This window comes from Lacerta agilis, chromosome 7 (genome assembly GCF_009819535.1).
Source record: "Lacerta agilis isolate rLacAgi1 chromosome 7, rLacAgi1.pri, whole genome shotgun sequence".
NCBI lineage: Eukaryota > Metazoa > Chordata > Lepidosauria > Squamata > Lacertidae > Lacerta > Lacerta agilis.
Genome location: NC_046318.1, coordinates 42,363,532 through 42,389,454, shown reverse-complemented (window position 1 = coordinate 42,389,454; position 25,923 = coordinate 42,363,532). Strand labels below are relative to the sequence as shown.

Below are 25,923 nucleotides of genomic sequence, written 5' to 3'. Positions count from 1 at the left end.
GGAGGGTTGGGCTAAATGACTAGTTGTGGTCCTTTCCAGCTCTACAATTCTATGATTCTGCGAGAACCTGTAGCCCTCAGGTCTCCTTTTGGCCCTCCAATTCTCATCATTCCCACCAAATGCATTGGTCACTGATGACTGGAGCAACGTGTGGAGTGCCACAGGTTTGCAGCTTCTGGTATAGCTTATACTGGTTCAAAAACCACCCTAACATTGGCATTGCTGGCTAGGGATAAATGAGATGAGATATCATTATCTGCGTGCATGAATGGTGGAAGTACCGGTAAGAATATTCTTTTGATTCCTTTCCAAACTTGCATGTAGCTGCTCCTTGAGTACACCCCTCTATTGTATAATACACTTAAAAGAAATCACATAGTACAAAGAGAGAAAAACACATAACCTTTTTATTTTTAAACCTCTGGTGAAAACTTTTCACATTGACATCCCTTTTAAAAAAATGTAAACCAACCTAGCTATGGGTCAGGTACATTATACAGATTGCATCCAGTACTTTAAAGATGCCTAAATATTTTGTTGGAGTATTTACATACTTTATCCATTAGGTAGTAATGTTTCACTGCAACTGATAATTCTTCTAGCACATACTTTATTCCGTGGCAAGATAGTGGGGATGACTGCGTATATAAAAGCTCATGTCCAGATAGACAGGTAGGGTCAATTTCTTTTCCTGAGAAAACGTTTGTTCTTGAAACTTGTACTTTATAAATCAGAAACACAGAAAAAATGTTTTCTGTTACAGTAAAAAAAAAAAAACTTGCAACAAAAGGATGCCTAGTTAACTTTTTTCTTTTAAATTATTTACGTACCATTAAGTTAAAATGTTTACATTCATTCCATTCATTCATATAAAAACTGTTGTTAAATCTTATGCTGATGATTTAACACTGATTGCTGCAAGACAAATTGCACTTTTTATATAAAAAACAAAATTATTGTGTATATGGAAGGGGGAGAAAAAAATCTGAATGCTACCCTGTTTACAAATTCTGACTGACTACATACAGTTCAGCCACAACATAGACGCTCTGTCCTCCTCCATCACAGTATATGTTAAAAACAACAATGCAAATATTTTAAACAAAAGTTCTCGATAGCCAGTTCTAATGGGAGAAGGGGGGGTACCAAAATACGTTTCTTTCCTTCATTAGGCTGTATTGGAAGTCTGCTTCGGAAAAGCTACTCAGAAATATGGGCATGTCGTGAGTGGACGGCACTAGCTGAAACACTGACATGCAAGAAGAGATTGCATCGAACTGTGAAGTTCAATATATGCTCACTTGTTGCTTAGCTCTTCTGTGTTGCTCTATAATGCAAGCTTTGCCTACTTCGTCTTACAATAATATCAATACCAATCAGATCTTGGATGTTGGTCGAGTGGGGATGGGGGAGAAAAAATACACAATCCACAAATACACGAGGCAGCACTGGTGGTTGTGGTGAAGATGTAGCAACAGTGTAGATGGGCACTCCTTGTTGAGCTAAGAAGTGGTTTGGACTCCCTTGGTTGTCTTGCATAGCTGAGGATCTGGGCAATCAAACAGAGACCATGAGAAGGAAAAAAACACCCCCCCTTCCCGCGCACACACGCTAGAATCAAGGCACAAAAATGACTGGCAAGGAATGTCCTTGTCATCATAGTCACTGCTTCTTGGGACAAAACAAAACAAAACAAAACAAAACAAAACAAAAAACACAAGTGTCGCTGGCTGGCTGATGCCCAGTGCATGGATCCAGCACCACTGACTCATCACCACTTCATGCTAGAGCCAAGGCACACCAGGAGGAATCCTGTCTCACAGAGGCCGTGACTTCTGCAGTGGAGGCCAAGCTGACGCCCGAATAAAGCCCTTCCTGGCCGGAATATTTGAGTGTGCTAGTCTCGGGACTGCTGGCATTCTCTCCCCGGCCGGACATCACTGAAGAAACTGCCTGCAGAAGAAGGAAAAGGGAGCAAAAGCTGTAAAATAGCACATATTTATCAAGGAAAAGCAAATCTGCCTGCCCAGGCTGGAGGACTGCTGACACAATCACAGGAATTACTACCCATCCACCCATTAGGCTGAGAAGTGATGAGAACATCATTCAGTTTGAAGGAGTGGCGTGAAACATGCATGAAGTGAATCAGTTCAGTGTCGTTGGGTTAGATCTGGACACGTAAGGCCCCCAAGCCCCCCTCCCAATTGCTGCTTCCTAATTCATTAGGTTTTACACAAAAGCAAAACGTTTCCAGACTGCACACTCTGGACCTATGCCAAATAAGCAATTTTCAAAGGTGAAAGAAGTAGTGTCCTAGGTTTCCATCTCAAAATTATCAAGAGGGTTGGAGAGCCGCTTCTGTTTGGTGCATCATTATGGGGAAAGGTGAGGTGAGGAACAAAATTGGTTTCATATCTTATGTTTCAAGTGGGAAGATCATTTTTCAATCAGATTGAAGTACCCAGGAACTCCAGTTTCCCTTCTGGTGATATTCCTGCAGATGTGCAAGGTCCAGGGAGTTCAGGAGCCATATGCTGAATTTAGAAATGCATCTTTCAAAACATTTTGTTTGTTTGTTTGTTGTGTGTGTGTGGGGGGGGGAGAAATGGCGTCCTTAATCTCCCAGCCCTGCGCCCACAGGAAAGGATGAGTCCTCTTCCCTTTCCTCTCTAAGAACTGGTACTCAGGTATATGCACAGCACATGACTCACATTTTGAAAACAACAACAACAAATGCTTACAGATACATTCAGTGTTGTTTTTTCTTTAAAAAAATGTTTAGGGGTACTCTCATTTTCCTACTCATATTGAAATACTGCCCCTCAATGAGGCCAAACTTAAGATTCACAAAATGTTTAGGGGTATGCGTACCCCTGCGTACCCCCCAGAAAAAAAGCACTGGAGACATTACATCACCTTTCAGTCAGAAATGGCTCATGAAGCTGTTCCTCTACAGGCCAGGCCAGATAAAGCAGTTTATTATAGGCCAATGAAAACTTTCAGTTGCTAATAACCCCAGATCTCTGGGAATGGACTCACTCCCTCTGCGTAGGGAACTCCAGATTCCATGCCTAATTTTTTGCTGTTCCTGAAACAGCATCTGGCCATTCATTTATTCAGAATTATTTATTGATAACCAGGTGGTTAACAAAATAGCACCAGTACAATAAAATAGCAGTAAGCCCTGGTTTGAACATCACACTAAACCAAACTATAGCTTAGCAGGACTGTATAAGTATTCCTGGAGAGGAACTCACAACCGCTTTGCTCCCCCTGGTATTTTTCACTGACATGGTGTGATGAACTAAACCAAAGTATTGTCTGAAATGGGGCTCATGGTTAAGCCCCCTCCTCACTAACTATGGGTTGTAACCAAGGTTTCTTTGGCTAAGCAATAGTTTAGCTTAGCATGATGTGCGAACCAGGCACAAAACATAACTCAGAATGGTCAGTAAAGCTGGCATGAAGGATATATGTATGAAGCTTTCCACCAACTAATGAAACAACAGCAGCATATGTGCCTGGAATATTTCTAAAGGGAGGTCAGTTCACAGTTGCGGGGGGGGGCCACCACAGAGAAGGCCCTTCTTTGAGCTGCTATTAGATGTATCTCCACTAGGAGCAGTGTGACTAGCTGGGGCCAATGAGGACAATCTCAGTTAATGGGGTGTTCTATAAAGGAGGAGCCACTCTATTAGATAGCCTGGTCCTAAGCCATATGGGGTCTTATCAGTAAACAACAAATCCTTAAATTGGCTTGGTAGTGAATAGGCAGGCAGTGCAATTCCTTCAGCACTGCTGTACCTTATGTACACAGTCAAGCACAGTACTCTGCAGGAGAAGGTGCTCTGTAGATACCATTTCATCAGGAAGTCTGTTCCCTGTGGTGTAGGAATCAGACTTCTAATGTGGTGGCACCTAATCTTCAGAATCCCCCCCTTCTCCTGTCCCATTATAGATCAGACAGACACAATATTTCCTGTCTTTACAGCACCTATTGAATATGTTTACTTTCAAAAAGCCTGTTTAAGTGGTGAATTTTATACCAGTTGTTATCTGCAAGGGCCTTAAATTGTATTTATATCTGTTCTATTGTTAATGTGAACGTTGTTAATTAACTAAACAGACAGACAAACAAAATGTTCAGTCAGATGCTCCAGTGAGCATAAATATTAACAACAACAACAACAACAACTTGTACCCTGCCCATTTGACTGGGTTGTCCCAGCCACTCTAGGGGCCACTTTCCACTAGACTGCAGCTTCTGCACTGATTCCCCAAGGGTAGTTGCTAAAAAAAGAATCCCTAAAAAGCTGCAGTCATCCCAATCTTTTTTATTTTCTTTTCACATTAATGTATTATAGCAAGGTGTTCCAAATTGCTAAGATCTGTTTTATAACCATACTGCATGAGCCTCCTTCCTTCTGCTTTTTTAAAAAGCACAATTCAACATCAAACCCTATTTTAGGCCCAAGGAAAACATGTGAGTGGTTTTATCACTGGCACAGTGCACATCTCAGAGTGTGGTTGTGCGTGACAGAAAATGGGTCTGGGCTACATGACAACTGGCAGTGGGTATTCAAAACATAATATCAGTGTGAATTCCAGAAGCTGGGCTTGGGACAAGAGATAAGAAACGGGAGTGGGAAAGGACAGGCAGGCTTCTGTAATGAATTATGCACCTAGTGTGGCCTTCCCCAGCCCGGCGCTCTGTAGACTACATCTCCCATGGCTGCTGCGAGTTGTAGTTCAAAACTAGGTTAGGGAGACGTGATTGAGCAGGGGAGTGACAATGATGGTGGTTCAAAACAAAGTTTAAGTACAGCAAGAAGGGAGTTTGGAAAGGCTCTGTTGTGTTAACCTTATGGTATTAGCTTCTGTGTTGTACCCATAGCAGCTATTTCTCCTTGGCTGTATCAAAGACAAATCAAAGAAGCGTTTCAATTAAACCTGTTGCAAACTTTGTATGAGAAATCGGGTAAGCAAAAACGGAACTCCACAGCACCATCTGGTGTCACAGTGTTAGAATGCATAAACAACACATATAAAGTGTTTTTTCTTTGCCAATGTAGCCAAGTCCCTTGATAACACTGGTTTGTTTTCTTGAAAACAAATGGGGAACAAGCAGAGGCACAGTCCCATATTACTCTATATATACAATAATACATGGGTTTATTAATATTCATCTTTTAAATGCATTACTAGGTTCAGATGTGTTCTATGTTTTGTGGTATAAATATAAATGGGAGAAGAGAGCTGGAGGCAGGTGAGATATGCTAATATGGAAGTTATAGCGACTTTATTTTTTTAGATTCATTTCCCCTTCTCCCTTTTTTACTCTTCTTTATACATCTTCTCTCCCTCTCCCTCTCCCTCTCTCTCCCTCCCCCCAACCTTTTTTGGGGGGGAGGAATGACCTTTCAAGTTTTTTCAGATGTGATGTGTCAGTTTACACAAATTATATGCTTAATATGTTTGCTTGGTATGGATTTCTTTTATAGATATCTACATTATAAGGATATTGCGGTTCCTAGCATTGTACTATCAATGCCTGGAATGTGTTCTAATAACATAGCCACCAGTATATTGCCTTTTCATTTATGAGTAATATGGATTTTAGTAGTTGTATTTTATGCCAAGGCATTAGGAGATTTTGAGATGGAGAATAGTAATGTGTCCTATACTTATAGACGACAGATATATTATACTTACTTTAATAGATTTATTATGATTTTAAAATTTGTTACATGGTGTGTTAAGAGCTTAGGTTCTTCTAGCAAAGGAAACAGGTGCTCTATAAACTAAAAAAACCTTAAAAGCTGATGTGGCCTTATTACAGGAGACACATCTTTTGGTGGAAGATAAATATAGAATGTGTGGGAAAATTTGTAGGCATTTTTCCATGTATAAGACGTCTCCTATTTTGGGGGACTCTGATTTAAGAAAATGGGGGAAGATCTATCAGGGTATAAGACACCCCCAAATTTTGGATATTATTTTTTAGGGAAAAAACCTAGTCTCATACACTGAAAAATACGGTACATGCTAGTAATCATTCTAAGCATTCTAAGGGTGTGGCTATACTGAACCTCATAGAAAATCTCTGCTGGGGTTTGAAGAAGGTGGTTGCAGCATGCAAACCCAAGAATATTACTGAAATGGAGGCAATTGCTCATGAGAAATGGACCAAGAATCCTCAGGAATGCTGCCGGAAGCTGCTGTCTGGTTATGCATCTCGTTTGCAGCAGGTCATAGCAGCAAAAGGCTGTTCTCCTATGTACTAAATATGCTTGCCATGAAGGAGCTGAATAATAGTGAGACTTAAGAAGCCAGTATAAGTTGCAATTTCAGCTGAATATGGGGAAGCCACTTGAAGCATCTGTTGTGTCAAGCTATTTTAATTGCTTTTGTTTGATTTGCTCATTGCAAACAGCTGAAAGTCTGTAAATTTTGATAATAAACCTGATTTGCAATGGAGGTTGAATTATTTCGATTGAAGCTGTATAATCATTTGGTAACAAGCATATGGAAGACAGATGCAGAAGCAATAGATATAGAATGTGTTTAAAATGTGGCTTTGGGGGGCAGCGAAAGTGGCTTAGACAGGAGTGTTTATGGTCCAACATCCACATATGATCACATATGAAAATGACTGGAACCCAGGGAACATTGGGCAAAACTACAAATGGCAAAGAGTGTATGGTCAGGTGTTGTCAATGAGGAAGCAAAAGGCCTCTTGGATACATAGGGAAGGAAGTAGGTTGCAGCCCTGAAAGTTCTACCTTCCAAGGGAATTAAAATGAATTTGGGCTAAAAACTATTGCTGACAACATGAATTATACCAAATCTCTACATTGCTTGGAATCATTTGGCACCGTTGTCTAGAAAAGACGAATGAATCATTTCTGCACAAGCAAAGGAATGTGTTTTCTCTAATTGATTAATTCCCTTTTTGTGAACTGAAAAATCTTCATATTCTTTTGTGCCAATTTGGAATTTTCCATGCTGCCAGAGATAAGAAGTATGGAAAGTTGCAGAAATGATATATTACTGCAATCACTTAACTAGCAAGTGTATTCGGAGGATTGTGAGTGAGGTACTAGTATTGTGGCTTCGTGGTGGGTTATCATCTGCAGCATTTTTAACATGACACCATTCTTATCTATCCCTACATCCATCCTGTGAAGGATATTGGGATGAGAGACAGGAGCACTGGTTGAGTGTCTCCAATCCCCACTGCCTCAATCTGCATGGCTCAGGTGTGAGGAGTGAAGTGGCACGTTGCTTCCTGCCAACATCAGTGCACCAACCCAGCTCTCACCTTCTGACCTCCACAAATTGAGTAAAGATTCGAAGGGAGAACCAGTGGGACTCACATAGACTTTTCCCTACAATGAGCAGCCCTGATTGCCCAAGGTTCCTTCAGCAAGTCCCCCATTCAGAACTTAGTTGAGCATATGGAAGTCAAAGGAGCAGATCTGGCCAGGTGCACAGACATCAGAGGTGGAGCTAGGCAGGAGGACCGACATCAGGAGCAAGTCCGGGATGTGCAACTAACTCCATCCTCCATGTGTGCCCAACATCTACAATCACAAAACAGCCTTACCATAAGGCAATATGAACCAGTCACTACAGCAAGCCATTTACGGGTGTGAACTGTGAGCCCTGGGAAAGCAATAATTCCAGCATGCGCACATTTCTATGGAACATGTCCCTTCCGTTTCTACAGTCCAATCAGGGGCATGACAGGTAGGACTGCATCATCTCATCTTCACGTGATTTGTATTAGCAAATACTGGGGGTTAGGTCAATGCTACTGGTTAATGATTGCTGTGGGAAATCCTAGTGCTACATACAGTAGGGTTTCTTGACGCTGATGTGTAAAAGTGCAAAAGCAATAGTCATATGTATAGGAGCCTTTAAACAATGTGTACATGTATCTGGGAAATCTAGAAAATCAGGAGTGTCTGGATTTAAAGTTGTGCCCACACATCTCTTACCATACCACTTCTGTCTTTTTTTTCCTGCAGAAATAAAAGCAGGTAGCAATGGCTTTAGTCCCGCAAACAAACAAACAAACAAACAGCTGTGTTTCTTACTGCTCTGACAAACATTTCTCATGCAGTTCATCCTGGTCACTGTTCTTATCTTCATCTACCACTACACACACACACACACACACACACACACACACACACACACACACGTGTGTGTATATATATCCCCCATTGTGCACTTAAAAGCCATTCACCAGCCTTGACGATAATTCCTTCTTTCCATTATTTTCCATGACCTTGCCAGCTCCTCCACCACCACTCCCCAGCAAGTGTTTCACAACTCCACAAATGTGTTTCAGTGCGGCTGTATTTTGTGTAGTTCGGCAAAGTTAAGTCTCTCTAGGGGGCCTGAACTGCTGGTGGATGTATTTGTTATGTTGTTGGGTGTATTGTAAACCACAAGCTTACCCTAAATGTTCAAAAACAGCATGCTTTGCACTTTTGACTGCATGCACAGCATACATTTAAAACACATTTAAAGCCCATAGTTTCCCCAAAAGAATCCCAGGAGCTGTAGCTTACCGCCCCCCCCCCCCTGAACTGCAATTGCCAATAGCTAACAAACTACGGTTCTTAGGATTAGGAAAAACATCTCTTATACCACCCTGCTTTTTTTTTAGAAGCATAACTAGAAGACCAACCAGTTCAAGGCCAAGCTAGCAGCAGTGTAGTATATGTCCATCCATACATAATAACAGTTGCAGGAGGACATGTTTTCTCTTTCACAATGTAACTGCATATTTGAGCAGTGAAGCAAATAAAAGGAATTGGGTCAGAGAACAAGAGACACTGAAACCAAGGATCATAAGACAAATAGCTATGGAGCTTATGTAAATAGAAGGAAGCCATAATGAAGCTATTTCCAAGTAAAGGACATGGCTGGAATACATATACAGTGGTAACTCTCAAGACAAATGCCTCGCTAGACGAAAAACTCGCTAGACAAAAGGCATCCGCTAACGAAAGGGTGACTTGCAAGACGAAGTTTCCTATGGCCGCGACTCGCAAACGTTTTGCGGGGTTTTTTTCCGTAAAACCGTGCTTCCTCCGACCGTGCTTTGCAAGACGAAATTTCCGCTATATGACAACACTCGCGGAACGAATTAATTTCGTCTTGCGAGGCACCACTGTACAGCTGAATGTGCAATGCATATCCATCTAATGCACACTGCCCAACCTCTCCTCTCAAGAGTCACGCTTCTGTTATGGGGATAGAGCCAAAATTCCAGCACACAAACAGCAATACTTAGGAAATGTGCCCTTTTTTCCTAGATCAAGGGTGATGAACCCCCGGGCCGGATATGGCCCACAGCTGGATTTCATCTGGTTCCTTGGGTTCTCCTCCTGCCCATCAGCAGGAAACAGCTGAGAGGGGAAAGAGTTTTGATGTTCTGCAGAATGGTCAATTGCAACTGTGTTCTCTGAAGGAAAATCAAAGCCAAAGGAGAAATGTCCCAACAGAGAGGCAGACTTGAGTTATTTGCAAATTTGACCAAAATGTCCATGCACTTTGCAGTTGGATGCGTGCAGTTTTTTTTGGGGGGGGGTGCAATTGCATTTTGAAGTTTGGGACTCTGAATAAAGCAGGGTTTGCAGTTCAGCTGTGCATTCAACTGAGTCTTGACATTATTTGCATTCTTCTACTGGGATTACAGAGTTGTGTTTTTTTGTTTTTTGCCTTTTGCACAGCCAGTACAGATAAAGGAGGTTGGAGAGCTTTATAAACAAACTTTGTTGTGTTTTTATTATTGTTATTTTTTAAGTCTATGGAGAAAATGGAAGGGTAAAGCGAGTGGCACTGCTAAAAAATATTTCTCATTTTCCATAGGAAATGGCTGATTGTGCCTCAACCCCCTTTTGGGTCTGGCCCAGTGTAGGTACTACACAGCCTCCTATTGGAAATTGCTTAAATCATCAGCTAGCTAAACTGTTCCTCAGAGAGCCTATATTTTTACCGTTCACTATGGCTTATCATGACGTGCAAACTGGAGCAATGTTTCAAAAAGCCATACATATTGAGATGTCAGCAATATGCAACTGTATCAAAATGTAAAATTTAGTTGGTGCATGTCTACTCAGAAGTAAGCCCCACTGAGCAGGACTTACTTCCATGTAGCGTGCATAGAATTACAGCCTAATTACAGGCTACTCAGTGAAAAGGGAAGATGTTCAACCAACCGCCCAATTCTAATTTAAATGCTTGATAGCCCTGACATACACTTGTATAAAGTGAGTTGAGCATTAACGGCTCTCCATCATTATCTCACAAAGGTGGATTATAGTCACTTAATTAACCTTATCAACAAGGTATTTACAGTACTCAATGCTGAAATAAAATGTACATTGGAAGTCAAAGTACCTATCTTCCGCCCATTTACCTCCCTACCAAATACATCACCATCAGAAAAGGTAGCATTTCCTAGACTGGACCCATGAGTGGGGAGATCATCTACAAATAGAGCTTCAGTACTGTGCTTTCTGTGTATCCGACCCAACTCCCTGCTATGACTGCTAAGCATAGGATTTTAGAATATAGTCTTTATGAAACGGAAACTTGTTTTAGCACGTGGATCACTCCAGCCTGGATCAGGGCCAATGCCTATATTGTACAACACAGAACAATATAAGATAGGATACAACACAGTATAAATAAGAGATAAATCTTGTAACTTAATAAAGATGTTTATGAAGTACTTTAGTTTTACATCGTGTTTGCGTTTATAGGTAATTTCCTCAGATATTCCCCGTCCAGTATCAGCTCCCTAACTGAAAAGTTTATTTAGATTACTGTTCTACTAGATAAGATAAAAATGGAGATAACGTGCGCCACAAAAATCTACTCGCTTGCAAGCATGGAGACTATTTTTGTCACTTACCCCTGAGGCTGTGGTTTGTGTGCTAGGGGAAGCATTTTTTCGGCAGTCATCTGAGTTCGTAGAAGACGTGGAAGTTGGAGTCATAGGAACGGCATTATTGCTATTATTACCTGCAACGGTAGCACACAGGTTAGAACTCTGCGTTCTCCAGATGGCCAAATCTCTTGTCCCACCACAAACTCTTTTGATTATATTTACCCGAGCATGACTTTGTCTTAGCCAAGTTCTTTGGTTTTCGTTTCCTGGTTTGAATTCCCTCTTTCTTCATAGCAAGGGGTCGGGGCACCTAAAATGCAATACCCCCCAAAATTTAAAAAATCTGAAATTTGTTTTATCTTTGGATACATTAGAGACATCCTACAATAAGCAAAATTACAGTGAAAATAATGGCATTAGGACATGATGTTTGATTCATTATGTAACCACTATTCATGTAAAATTTCACTATTTTCCTTTCTCCAGTTCTACACCCTATATGTACACAGAGGAACGGTCATAGGATATGGTTATGGTTTTTTTTTATCTGACTGGCCAACAGTGACACTTGATTCTGCAATGGGCATTGTGCTCTGTGCAGATATAGAGCTGCATTGTGCATATGAGTGTGGGATCTTTCAGGCCTATAGACTTTATCCATATCCAGCATCCTTAAGAAGATGGTAGAATGGTAGTCTCCTTTTGGGTGGCAGTGTTGGGAACAGTGCTAGACTCAGTCCAACCTTTTCTCATCCATCTAGTTGGGCCTTTCCCATCAAACTTACGGTAATTTCTCTCAATTGTCTGCACTATTGAAGAACTTCTATGTGCCTAGAATGTTTTACATGTGGAGTAAACCAGTGGTTCCCAATTTGCTAAGTACTGTGGAGCCCCTGTTTTTCAAAAGCCAAGCAATAGACTTTTGAAAACTTTGATATCTCTATCGTAGTTTTTGTTATGTGAATAGTGCCACAGACACCCTGAGTGGGTTATGCAGACCCCCTAGGGCAGGCAGACCACCAGGCAGGCATCCTCGCAATCTTGTTTTAGATGCCTAATGAAAACTTTTTTTTGTTTTGGCAAACCTATCCCAACACATAATTTCATTGGCTATATTTGTTTTAAATGTGTAACTGATGTTAACTTTGTTTTAACGATTGTTTTATGTATATTTGTGTTTTCTAATTGTTCTGTGGATTTTTGGTTGTGCTTCGTCTACAATTATATCTGTGCACTACTGAAACCACTCTTCGATTAAGCGGTTCATAAATCTCCCAACTACTAAACCAATAAATAATACCCAAGACCTGTCAGGAGCAGCAATCAGTGACTTCTGTTTTCTGTTTAAATTATTATTTACTGGAACATTAAATGATGGGCTGCGACATGACGTGGTGCCATGGATTTCTCTATTGACATCCCCTATCATTTAGTAGCTAAGTACAATTGCATACATGCAAAATAAAAAAAATAAAAAATGGGAGGGATAAGAGAAGCCCTCCCCACCCCAATCCCATTTTACCATCCTAGTAGAGTTGGACTTGGGTCTCCTGTGAAACTAAATGCATGTTCCATCTGAGGAATGGTGTGCTGGATGGAGTGGGCATTAAGCATGCATCAAGCAAGGACTAAAATAGCTCCTGATAATATGAAGTAGCTGCTCACCCCATGAAGTTTCATGTACAGGCCACAGGCATTGCATACAGGCTCTCCTTCTGCATTCCTGCGCCAGAGGGTGGTGGTCGTAGTGTGACAGTTGGCGCAAGACAAACCCATTCTTCTCGAAGAAGGCTAAGAGGCAAGCACAAGGAAATGCCAAATCAATACAAAGACACATGAAAAGAGCTCTTCTGCACATAAGCAGTAGCAGGATTATATATAGACCATGAAACTGGCTGAGAGAGAGAGAGAGAAACAAAGAGACAGAGAGACCATTAAGTGGTAGAAAAGGAAATAGTCTCAAAGGTTTAATGGGCCAACACATTTCAAAAATATATTCTCCATGGTCACTCAAATACACAATGCCATGTTTTCTACCATGCTTTTTGGTTACACAGTATGGTTGAAGAAAAGGTTGTGCCCCTGAGTAAGATTTTTTTTTAACATGTTAGGCCAGAGGTTTTCAACCTTTTTAATCCACAGCTCCCTTGACCAACTACATTCCTTCTGCAGCACCCCTATGTTGGTCAGGAGCCCAGTTATGTCAACCCTTGCCTGCAGAGCTGACAGCCTCTCACCCTTTTTCAAACACCCTCCCTTCTGTTGTGCCTCCTCTCCTCTCCCCTCCTTGGGAGTCTTCTGGGCAGCCACTGCTGCCATCCCTGGTCGCTGAGCTGCCCTCCCTGCCCCAAAGAGAGGTGCCTCCTCACACTGCCCCACAGGGGCCTAGGAAGCACCCCCTGGCCAGCCCCAGAGGTGCCATTTGCCTGGGGAGCTTGTAGCAAGTGCTACTACAACAAACAGCTGTGCATGCCTTGGGGAGGCAGAGACGCAAGAGGGCATCAGAGGAGGGAGGGAGGAAAGAGGGACAAAGACCAGTATTGCCCACAGCACCACTGACCATCACTCAAGGCACCCCATGGTGCTACGGCACACTGGTTGAAAAGCACTTTGTAAGGCAATTTTTCTGTACACTTTTCAAACTCCCATCTCTCCCCTCAGCTCTCCAGTAAATTGGCTAGCAACTTACTTTTATGTCTGTTCCCACCAAGAAGCAAAACTAAAACATCTTGCTCCCCCTCCTCCTGAACCATTATCATTTCAGTTTCTGCCACTTCTTCCTGCTCCCCCCCCCAAAAAAAAGTGCCTTGGGAGCATCTGAATATATTAATCACCTTCCAGTAATTCATGCAAAGAGCTATGTGGAAGAATTAAATTGCAAAATACTTTGCAGAAGTGGGCTTTAATTGTTGTTGTTGGGTTTTTTTGTGTGTGTTTTTTTGGCAGGGGGTGTCAGTAAACTCATGTATAGCAGAACAGCCTATATTATAAACAAGTCATTTATGGCACTCTTCAGTGGAGTTTGGAGCCAAGATGAAGCAACTCTACATCAGAAATAATCATACAACAAAGAGCTTTACAACCACAGACCATAGATCATAAGTAAAGCTGCTCCCATAAACATGTGAAATGAAGGTGAAAGGGTTATAAAATTTCCTGTAACAAGTGATCTCTTTTCCATTAATCATGGGCAAGAATTTCAGCTACATCATAAATCTGCTGTTTTGCACAAGTACTCAAACATTACAAAAACATAGACTGACTGACTATAGATTTACAAACTAACACATTTGCACGGGGGGGTGGGGGGTGGGGGTGGGAATCCATTACAGAAATATGTATTTTTCTCATCCCAGATTGTAAATGATGACACCCTGGGAAAAATGAATTTGTTCAGGTTCCACCCACCCTTCTTTCTGCAAAATTTGCCATAGTTTCCTAGGATTTTTTTTAACCATTGGCTCTGCTGAGATAACCGACACATAAAAAAACAAATAACCATTGTCAAAATCTGTTTAGAATATTACTGTTTCTCTAACTTTTGTCACTTTTATAACGAAAATGCATTCTTAAGCAACTTTTAACAGATAGAAGGAACAGTAGGGGGGAACCACAGAATTTTATGATTATTACATAAAATGATTTTATTACTAATTGTGTTATTCTTAGGATAATATTAGATTCTCAGCAATCATTCTGGAAAATGTATATTTATAGTTTTTATGGTTCCAGGATTCTCATTTGTTCCAATGGCTCAGGAGCAAATTGACCAATGTTTCTCAACAATGATCATCAAATAGTTTTTTTGATGTGTTCATTATCTGTGAATGTTTTGAGGTGGCAGTTGGAGGCACATCATTAAAGGTCATATAAATTAGATAATACTGGAAGCTATTAAAAGAAATGTACAAATTATTTCAATGAAATGGGCTACTGTAGCCTATAGTCATGTTTTCTTAAAAACATATGACCATATGTAAAAGAAAAGATATATGAAATAACTCAAGTTTCCTTTTCACTTATTTGGAATACATAGAGGTTTTTATTCCTGTAATGTGGGCATTGGGGAGACACAGGAAGACTTTCTTCCTCTTAATTAGATTACATCCTACTTGATGAAATTAGGTAGATAAACAGTTACAAAACTCCTCCTGTTATTAACTTTGAAAAGCCCTTTGTCCATGATGGCACCATTGAATAGATGGTAATCAGGTGAGGAAAGTGTGACTTTTAGAAGCTCATTGTCTACCTTGCCTGGGTTGGTTGGTTTGTTTGCCTCTGAAAAGATTGTGTCAGCCTAAATAAGATTAGCATTGATTAAATTTATGGTAATCAGGATTACAACACAAACGAAAGGCAGTTCAAAATCTGTAATGGTTGGCTGAGATGACATAGCCTAAGTAAGAAGAGTACTGATTAAGTAAAATGCAATAGTAACAAAGCAAAAATATCTAATAGCACATTATTTCATATGGGAGGAGAATAAATATATTCTAGTTGCAAGGGAGGAAAATTTGAAAAGTCTTTTGGTTAATTATTAGCTATATATATTTTTTTTTAATCTTGCCTTCCAAATCTATTTTTCTGGGCTATTTACATAACATTCATGTAAAATAACATGAAAATACCAAAACTAGCTGGAAATAATAATAGATAGTGCAGTGTAAAACAGGCATTGGCTAAATGAGGTTTCAAATTATGGGGATTATTTTTTTTAAATGTTCTTTACCTGGTTGTAGATGCCAGGTAAACTTCCATGGGAAAAGTGTCTGACAGGTAAGAGAATACCAATACCCCAAAGATCTCTCTCCGGTTATCTAGTGGTAGGATGAGTTGAGGTGGAAGTTGGTGAAGCAATGCCAATGTCTACAATCTAGGGTAACTCAATAACCCTTAAAAGCCATCTGAGAAAGAGGGAAATCCTCAGAGGTTGGATATTTTCCCTTTGATAGGGTCCCTAGTTCATGCTAGTTAGTTTACACCATGACACTTCTTTGCAACCGGTGTGCATTTCTATTTAATAGTCAAATGCTGCATTTCAACTGTGTGAAGATCTTCTGTTAACGCTTACCAGGTTTTACTTCCAGGTCATTAGGCGTCAGACTAAAGGGTTTGTGTGAAACCAAATCACCTCACTCCCAGCCAAATGCCAACATCCTAACTGCTACAATACCCTCTTATGAGTTCACTGTTCTCATATTCCAATTAACTGGTTATTGTGCTATGCACTACTACTCTCTGGGACGCATGGGTATATTTATATGTTTGTAGTGTAACACAGCCCCCTGAATTTTTGGATTACATCATTGCTAGTTCCCCCCACATCTCATCTTACTCTGTTGGAGGCATCTAGGGAAAAAGTCTGACCGTGACATGGGATTTTTTCACACCCTCTTTAAATATCAACTTGGCTATAAGCAGAGCCAGGGCATGCATTTTGCTGTTTGAGACAACAAGATGGCGCTCCCTCAGCTCCATACACAAAAGCCGATGGCATTGACAGGAGAATCTTACTTCAACATGAAGCAAGGATAGTGTACATGAGGGCAGCTGGCTTGCTTGGGGAGTACAGGACAGGCTGTGCCATGTACACACACTTCCCTCCCTCACTGTGCCTATACATAGCCTATCAGGAAATGTAAAATCTTTTTAACTCTTTTGAATGTGTTTAAATATGTGCCGTGAACAGAATTTTACTGATCACAGCAACATTTTGTTTTATTACAATCAAACAGTATAAACTTTCTGCTAAAGCAATCAATCAATCAATCAATCAATCACTTCAGTTCATTGGCTTTGATTAACAAGAGAGAGAGAGAGAGAGAGAGAGAGAGAGAGAGAGAGAGAGAGAGAGAGAGAGGTGGTAAAGGAGTGTGTGTATAAATTAGACATTGAGAGCCCCAAAGAGGAAAGACTGCAGAGTCAGAACCTTCACCCTTTCAAGAAAAATCCTGGCAGGGTGTGTGCTTGGAAACGACCCCCCACCAACCTTCAGACTTGGCTCTGGCCAAGTCTGACACCAACAAAAAAAACCCAGCAGCGGAAATTAGTCCTGAACTAGGAAAGGGGAGTGTGAGAGGTGGAAAGTGGCCTCTTAGCCCAAAGCCTTCCCCAAAATGGTCACATTAAAGAGTGAGTGAGGCTTTAGTGTTAGTGTACTAGTCCCTCTGCCCAGAGGTCAATTATGGGCCAAGTCTCACCCTCAGGGTGGAGTAGCAGGATGAACTCTCAGGTAGAAGGCAGTTCAAGGAGTTTTCCCATTAATCCCACACACACACACTCTTCCATGGAGTGACAAATGAATGAATGATTGAAAGCAACAGAGAATCCTAGGCTCCCTTACTTCCCAACACCACAACTCATGAACCTTACAGTGATTTACCAGCCTTTCTCATGGAGTGAAAAAATCACTCCCGTGGAGTATCTTACTCCTAAATTTCTTTTACAGTATTGTGCTTTAATTCCTCAATGAAGAATGGCAACATTTGGGATATATTTGTTTCCTGGGTCAAACTTAAATGATGACAAAGTAGAAACTTGTCAGGAATGTTTGGGGAACATATCTTATGAATTGCTTAATTCTGGAGAATTAGTGGTTTCTACTCCTAGTGTGCACTGACATACTTTGAATTCCTGAAAATCCAGCCCTAAAAATCTCAAGGCTTATTAGACAGCAGTGAGGACCACAATTTTGTTTCTGAAACACAGGACATGCTCATAGTCCTTACGATCAGGCAAAAAATGCTGAAGGTAACCAGGGGGGTTCCTTTTACCAGAACCAAACAGATAACAACTGTCTATATACCAAAACTACAATTAGGCTATTCCCCATCCTTAATAATAATAATAATAATAATAATCCTGAAAAATTAAGATTGGATTCAAGCAGCTTCATTAATTTCCTAGCATTGGCAATATTGAATTGCATCCCAGACTTAATCTCACTACATGGTTAGTGGGGATTCCTTCATTTTTTCGCTAAACAACTGGCCTCAGTTGCAGGGTAATGTTGAGAAAAACACGTCTAAAGTCCACATAGGCTTTTGGAACTTGCCCCATGCATTTAAGATTTGTAGTACATCTTACTGCATATATCTTCCCCAGAAGGAAAAAAAAAAACTCACTGAGTTAAAATTTAAAAGAATGTATGTGTGATTGCAACCCCTGTGAATGTCTTGTTTCAATCATTTCATTTCATTGCTAAATCCAAGTTCAAGTTGCCTACTTCTATAAAACAGCCTAATTTTAGGTAGTGTTTCAATGAATGGCAGAACTGAACGAAAAACCCAAGCCTTTGATTTTTGTAAGAAGTTTTGTTTGCAGTGCAAAAGTTTAAAGTACAACTTCTTTCAGAATGTTTTTAACTGTGTAACTGCTTTTAGATTTTTCGGATTTTAATTGCCATCTGTTTGTCACTGTGAACATTCCACATAGCAAGTAGCTCTTAAAATGAAGCAAGAAGTTGTGGTTCTGATACCGTGGATCTGCACAGGGCTATTTATTTCAGGCAGCTTGTTTTGCAATAGAAAAATATTGAAATGCATATTGAGAGGCTAAATGAATTTAAGGATAAATTTAAGGTAATTTAATTTAATTTATTTTAAGGATGAATTTAAGGTAAATGAATTTAAGGATCTGGGTGGACACAGGAAGAAGACCCTTCAATCGTTCACCCACCCCACTGATACTCACCACTCTCTTCGCAGGCTTAATGAGAGGCCTGCTAAGTCCATTCATTTTGGTGTACAGCCCACAAGCATTGCAGAGATAGTTGCCAGTTCCATCCCTTCTCCACAGGGGGGTCTGGTAGGAGCCACAGTTGACACATTCCCGGCCCTCAGAGAGATCCTCCAGAAGCTCTGGAGCGGAGAGGGGCAAAAAAGCTGGGTTAGCTTGGAAGTCATGCAGAGTCTCAACTGACTGCTTTGGAGTTATCTTGCCCCTCTCCACCCTTAAAAAAAATAATTAAATCAGCTGCATTGCTCTCCCTCCCCAAAGACATAAAGTGGCTAGTCCCATCACATCCAGTGGCCAAGGAGTGCACCCCATGGATTAGCATCACAGTCAAAACAGCTAAGTGAAAAAAGCCACACTAAATTTCCAGCTCCCCCATAAATCCATATTTTCCCAGAAGGAGTCAAAGTGCACATTAGATAGCCGCATTAGATACAGTTAGACGCTGCAGTTGTCCTATCCAAGTTTACCTGGGAGTTAGCACCAATGAACATAGCAGGACTTACTTAAAAGTAAACACACATATGCTGTCTTGCTGCAAGCTCGCTGAGCTAAGAGAATAAAATCAACTTCTGAGCAAAGTGGTTAGGATCAGATTCTGCTCAGAAGCCTAAAACCAGTGGAGCTTCCCCTCCTTCCGAATGAAGTTCAGCAAATTAAATGTCTTTAATAATATTTGTAACAGCTTTTCTCCAAGGTGCAATGTGTAGATAGCTCTTCCCCCTGCTCATTTTACAATCACAACAACCCTGTGAAGTAGGTTTAGGGTAAGAGGTAGTGAATGGTTGAAGATCAACCAAATAAAGCTTCACGGGAGGGGATTTGAATCCAGATCTCTCTCCCTCCCCCATCTAAATCTGACACTAAAACTCCAAAGCAGCACACTTTCCACAGTAGTTCCCAGAGTCATTCGTGACAGCAAAAACAGAGACTTCTTGCGGCATCTTAAAGACTAGCAATTTTATAGTGGCACAAACTTAAATGGATGTGAATCTTTTTCATATCCATGTACAGTACTGTAATTCTCAGTTGCAGGTATATTTATACACACCCACACACCATTTTTCTTCCATTATACAACCCAAAGTGGTGTACATACAGTTTCCCATGCAGCCACACAAACCCCAACCCAGACCTTCTTAGCTGGGATGTATGCAGAATAAGCTCAGCGACCCTTTAAAAACTTAGCACCCAGTGTCAAAGAAACAACTGGGTTTTTCTGGTTTTAGCTGTTCTCATTTTTATATGTAAGCCATCTTGAGTCTCCTGTCAGGGAAAAGGGGGCAGGGGTAATAAATAAGAAGCAGAAACAATCAAATACTGGTGATTTTAAAGGGAGGCTCCAGGTTGAAACTGAATTGGAAGTCCCCAAGGAGTCCAAATGTGATTATTTGGGGCTTGATCAGTCCCAAAGGAGCAGAGCTGAACTTAAGGTGTGAATCAAATTTCCCTATGGGGCCTCCCTTTGACATTCCTTTACAGCCACCTTAATATCAGTGGCAAGAGAGTCCTGGTAGACCAAAACGTTCTCTTCCATTGCTGGTGTCAAATTTGTATCTCCCTATCCTTCACACAGAGACTGGCCTGTTTGCCTTAGATGGAAGGTGGGGGGCAGATGGTGGCGTATATCATTTTGCAAGGTGAGCAGATCAATGAACCCCTGATGTTGTGTTGCGATGTTGTTGGGTCTGGTTCCTGTGCCTGCAACTACTGAGAGGCTGTTTTAGGTTGGGGACATGGAGAACAGTCCTGCCAGCCGAGATGTAACCAGTTCCCATTTCTTCCCATTCCTATCAACCATCTACTTGGACACTAAATTTGCAGAGTATTCTCCCATCCTGATCTTGCATGTCCTTGGTACTGTTCAATAATGAAAGTAATGAAACCATCCTGCGCCCTACTTCTCGGGCTTGCATTCAGAAACAATAAGCCTACCTTTACTTCGCAGCAATTTTTAAAAACATGATCCTTTCAATTGGGGCTTTAAAAAGAATAAATTCCAACTTAGAAAGGATTGCATTGATGAGTGTCACCACAGCAGCCCGAGGGAAGGTCAGTATCTCTTTCGCAATGCTGCAAGCCCCTTCCTCCTTCTCTCCCCACACCCACCCAAGTCAGGCGCTCTGGTCAAGAAATGGGAGGCAAATTCAGCATTTGCTCAATTTGGGTGTTCCCTGGAAAACTTGAGCCAGCAGCCTTGGAGGCGAGGAGAACCGCAGGCAGGAAGGCGGTCGTGCCCTCTCCCCCACCCCCTCCTTTGCGGTTCTTCCCCAGCTACTATCTCGTCTTCCTACGTGACTGCTTTGAATGGCTCGCATATCTCCCTTCCCTCTGCGGAGATCGGATCGGCTCGCGGCAGCGAGCTCAGGAAAGAGATCATCCAAAACAAGCTTTTAAAAATCCAGCAAAATTAGTTTTTGCCATGCTTTCTCACACCAAACGCAGCGCAAAATGCTAAGTAAGCATTGTCAATTTTAGATAGGCTTCCTTCCGAGTAAGGATGGAGACCCAAATGGGAAAACAACAGGACTCGCCCAGGAACACGGTGTATTTGCGGTGTAATGCTTACGAGTGGTGCCTTTACTCAGAAGTAAATCTGCACTTGCTCCATGGGGCTAATTCTAGAATAAGTGCGTTTAGGATTGCCACTTTAAGCACCTTTTATTTTATCCCTGTCCTCTCCTCTCCGAAGAGATTTAAATCGGAGTCACTTCGCAATTCGCGGGCGGGAGCTCATTGGTTTTTACCGCTTATCTTAGACGGAGGGTCCCTTGCTGGGATCGCGACCTGGGACGTTAATAACTCAATTTCTGCGATCGCTCCGGATTTCCTTGAAATCCAAGCCAAAAAATGGCGTGGCTTAACATGTTCCCGACCCCAAGTCGAGGGCTGGGAATTCCCTGTCGCGATTTTAAAAGCCGCAATTTCCCCAGCGCATTTCTCTGTAGATATAGATACAAGATTTTGTTGGGGGTTTTTTTTTTTTCTATTTCCAGGGATCCGCTGCAGCCCGATCTTGTGCAAGCTTACTCAGAAGTTAGTCCCTCAGAGTTCAGTGGTTCTTAATGCCGCGTAAGTGAGCCTCACAATACATGCACCTAGTGGGGAGTTCGCCCCCTTGAATGCACTGGAATTTACTGTCAAAATTGGGTACATATTTGGAGTAATTTGCACGGGAGAGAGCAGCTTCCCCCTCAAGGAGAGCGTGCCTTGATTGATTGATTGATTGATTGATTGAAACCTTTATAGACCTCCTCCTGAAATATCAAGGCGGTGTCCAACATAAATGTGCAAGTGCAATAAAACATAACATGCATTTTTTAATTTAAAAATGCGGGTTACTGATTCTAATAAAATGCCATTGAAACCTGTGATTTAATTATGCTTGGGAGCAGACTTCTCCAGGCTCCCTTGAAATCCCCACTACTGTATTTGCCTTTGGGGCTGAGTTGCAAGGGGCTTCAGCGCCCCAAGCACTTTCTTTTGAAAGGGCAAGGAAACTCCGTTTAAATCAACGGGCGGGGCGACGATTAAGCCGCTGCGAAAGCCTAACGTGTCGTCGTCGTCGTCGTCCCCCCAAAAAATCCATGTACTTCGTTGGAGAACGGGACGTGCCTCGACTTCGAGAGGACTTGATGGTTTCTGGCAAATCCCAGGGGGCGTTCTCTCCCCCCCCCCGAAAAACAACCGCTAAAACCTGCGGAACTGAAATAAAAGGGGGCTGTGGAAAAGTGCAGGTAGGCGGCATACTGAGAAGCTTCTGCAAAAGATCGGAGGTTTTGCCTCTGTGCAAAGGTCGGCAGGCTTCCGACTACTTTTCTGACCAGAGAACAAAGCTAGGACAGAACTGGACTTAAGCTGCGAGAGGTATTGGTGGGATCGAAGTGGATGAGAATTGCGAGCGGGATTTGGAACATCAACTCCAGAGGGTTAGCCGCGTTCCTTTGTTGCCGCAAAAATAAAATAAAATTAAAAAAAAAACCAATCTGCCATCCGGAGCTCATAATCCCAGAAGCCATTAAAAACAACAACCACCAACCTCTTAGGTTGCAATCAAATATCCATTTTCCTGGGAGTTAGCTCCATTGAATTAAATGGGACTGCCTTGTGAATCGATATGCATAGGAGTACACTGTCCATTTTAAGATGCCACCATATTTTTTTTGGGGGGGAGGGGTAATTTCAAGTAAATTGATGGCACCTTTGTGGGAAAGCAAGCAAGCCGTCCTCTGAGTGTCCCTAGGCACCCGCCAAGTATGTCTGCTGCTGATCACAGCCTGATTTTATCACAAAAGTTCAATCACCGCAAGATAAGTCCGTATCTAGAGAATATGTGATCCCTCTCCCTCCCACCCCCCCAAGAAACAGTATCTCAGCTTTTCAGTCTTTCTGGGAATCCATGCTTAATTCTCAAAAGGGTTTCCAGAAAGCAGAAACCGCCCCCCTCCCAATATAAAATCTCCCTGCTACCGAGAGGAACTAGACTAGAGAAACGCTGTTCCTGCTTTTTCCTACTTGGAAATAATTGATTACTGTTGAAAGTCACCGGATCATTGCCTTAGGTCGGAGAAGCCGCTGGAAAATGGGCCGGACTGCAAGCCTGGAAGTAACCCCCCCCCCCCATTGAGCTCCCTGCGCAAATATCGCCAGCTTGAAACAGTTTCAACGGCCTCTCCTGTCCTTTACCTGCTTTGCAGCCCTAGGCTTCTGCTCTTGGGGCACGCAAGAAAGTGAAAGGGACCTCGTAAATGTCAAAGGAGCCTTTGCGATTCGTGTTTAACGACAAGAATGGGGGAGTCGAAATCCTGGTGGGGCGAGAAACACCAGGCCCTCCCCCCCAAAGATCTTGTCTTGTCTTTTGGAAAGGATCAGAAATGGAACAGGCAAAATCGCAGCAGGCCAGGACTCATTCCTGGTGCAACGTCAGCCTGTAGTTTTTGAATACCTCCTGAAAAAAAATCTATTCATCTCTGCACTACAAGCCTCACGTGCCACGGCTTCAAGGACACTGGAGTCAAACAGTGAGATCACTCCTCATGCAAAAAATAACACATACACGCTGTGTCTTATCCTGAAGAAAAAGAGTTTGCATGAGACAATAAGACACCCCGCTCCTCTTCTATAATAAAAAAAGTTTTATAAATAACAATTTATTTAAAAATTATATATATATATATATAGATCTGGTTGTCCTCACAACAAATTTGTCGGGTAGACCACTCACTTTACACAGACATGGGAGATTTTAGGACATTTCAGTATTCTGCTGCAGTTAAGTATGGTTCCAAGTTCCACCCATAATATTCAACCCCCTAGGTTAAGTTTATCCGTTAAAATGGATGTTTTAAATAGTGAGAGACTGCTGTCAAAAATAAATGTATACTAAGTAGCTTATTTGGAAACAAGCCTAATGGGTTATAGTGGAGTCTGCTTCTATGTATCTTGCTTAGCAGCACAAAAATAATTTAGCCATTTATAAAAAATTAAATTAATGCACTCTTTACTTTACTCCCATTAAAAAACCCAACTTAATTTTGTGCTTATTTGTTTTCTTAAAATGTACATTAGACTTCTGGATTTCACAAACTAGCAATGATTTAGTATAATGATTAAAATCCAGATCAAATATCTACTCTGTGGACAGATTTTGAGTAACAATTTATGCATCTCTTGTGGTTGCACTTAATTTAATATTAATTATTTGGGCTAATTAGTTGTGAGATCCTCATTCTTTCAATGGCCCCAAGCTGGAATCTACATTAATATGCATTATGTTTGTAGCTGTCACTGCAAGGCGCAGTACTATTTATTGTTTTCACTTGCTTGATAGATGGCTTAAAAATCAAGGCTGGTATGTCCCATCTAAGCAGGCTAACATAGTATTTAGCATGCAAGCAGGTATGCTTATGGACACAACCTAGATTCCAAAAAGAGCTGTGCTTATTTAGGACTAACAGTCAATAAATTATATTAAACTATTTCAATCATTTTTCAGAACTGTGTCTTTGTAGACATAGCTGAAGTTTTTAAAATATTTAACTAAAATTAATTTTTCTTGCAAAAACAATTAACAGAATGCAGACTTGCACGAGAAATGTGTGTGTGTAACACAAAAGTTTAACACAACAACGCTATCCCCCACCACCCGCCAACAAAATTCTGGCCCTTGTCCTGCACGATTTAGTAACAGAGGAAGCTGATTGGCACTGAGTTGGCCCATTTAGTCCATCTTAGTCACTCAAGTGTTTGCTACATTTACTGGAAGCTGCTCTAAGACTGGGAGAGGAGGAGACAGGAGTCTTCCAGCTCATATAGAACTTTCTACCCTATTAAGAACATTCATCAAAAATTTAGGAAGCAAATTTTAAATATTTTTTTTTTACAGGAAATTCACCATAAAACATATAGGAAATCTACACAAACATATCGATCTATCAAGGTGTGTGGAAACAAATTTGCACAGAGCTTATGCAAAGCTCTGCATTGCAATATAAATTTGGTCTGCATCAGTTGTATGCCTAGACTGGATGACAATACAATCCCCCAACTCACTCTGCTTGAGAAGTGAGTGGACGAGGTTGAGACTTGCGTTCTGCTTTATTCAGTTTAACTTTACACGAAGAATTTCCCAGTGTACTTGTTTATTAGTGACAGTTTCCAAAATAAACTGTGCGCAGGAAAAGCAAAGTACATCTTATTCCCAGACTCTACAAGGATAGTGACAGTGGTAGAAATTGCTGTGATTTATTGTACCTCCAATGGAGCTCAGAGTACTCCATATAGAAGTATTTCAACGAATGAACGACCCTATACAGCAAGTCTCCTTGAAACTACTTGAAGGTAAGTGTGTGCAGGATCGCACCCATGTGTTACAATCTTATGCATGTTTCCATGTAAGAGAGGTTGCAACTCCAAGGGCACCAAATGTGTAGAAAGTAACAAAGGTCACAACTACAGCCATTGCTCCACCTGCTTTTACCTCTGGCCCCAACCACCCATGGCACAGGGGCCCCAGAAGCAAATGTGTTCCTAGGATCCCCGCCCCACACATCCCCAATTACTTCAAGTATATGATTGCATTTGGGCCTTAGCTTTAGTCAATGTACATAGGATGCCTTAGCTGCATGTATTGGCTGTGATCCAAAGGTTCCCCTCCTACAGTGTTTTACACACAAACAATGAGGACTCCCTCAATCTGCACCAGAGGGTGGCTATCAAATACGCCCCCCCCCCCAACCATAAGCATCAAATGTAGCTTGCCCAACAGAACTTGGGACAAT

General features: G+C 41.5%; 1 protein-coding gene across 1 annotated transcript in view; it reads right to left on the bottom strand.

The window, feature by feature from the left end:
* Positions 1-389: 389 nt before the first annotated feature.
* The window catches only part of GATA6 (GATA binding protein 6), a 32,228-nt gene continuing 6,694 nt past the window's right edge, over positions 390-25,923 (bottom strand). The window contains exons 2-6 of the mRNA XM_033155025.1: positions 18,602-18,768; positions 12,575-12,700; positions 11,132-11,219; positions 10,934-11,043; positions 390-1,953 (exon numbers count right to left, since the gene is read on the bottom strand). Coding sequence (XP_033010916.1) covers positions 1,780-1,953; positions 10,934-11,043; positions 11,132-11,219; positions 12,575-12,700; positions 18,602-18,768 — 665 coding nt within the window. The 3' untranslated portion in view covers positions 390-1,779. The remainder of the gene's footprint in view (positions 1,954-10,933; positions 11,044-11,131; positions 11,220-12,574; positions 12,701-18,601; positions 18,769-25,923) is intronic.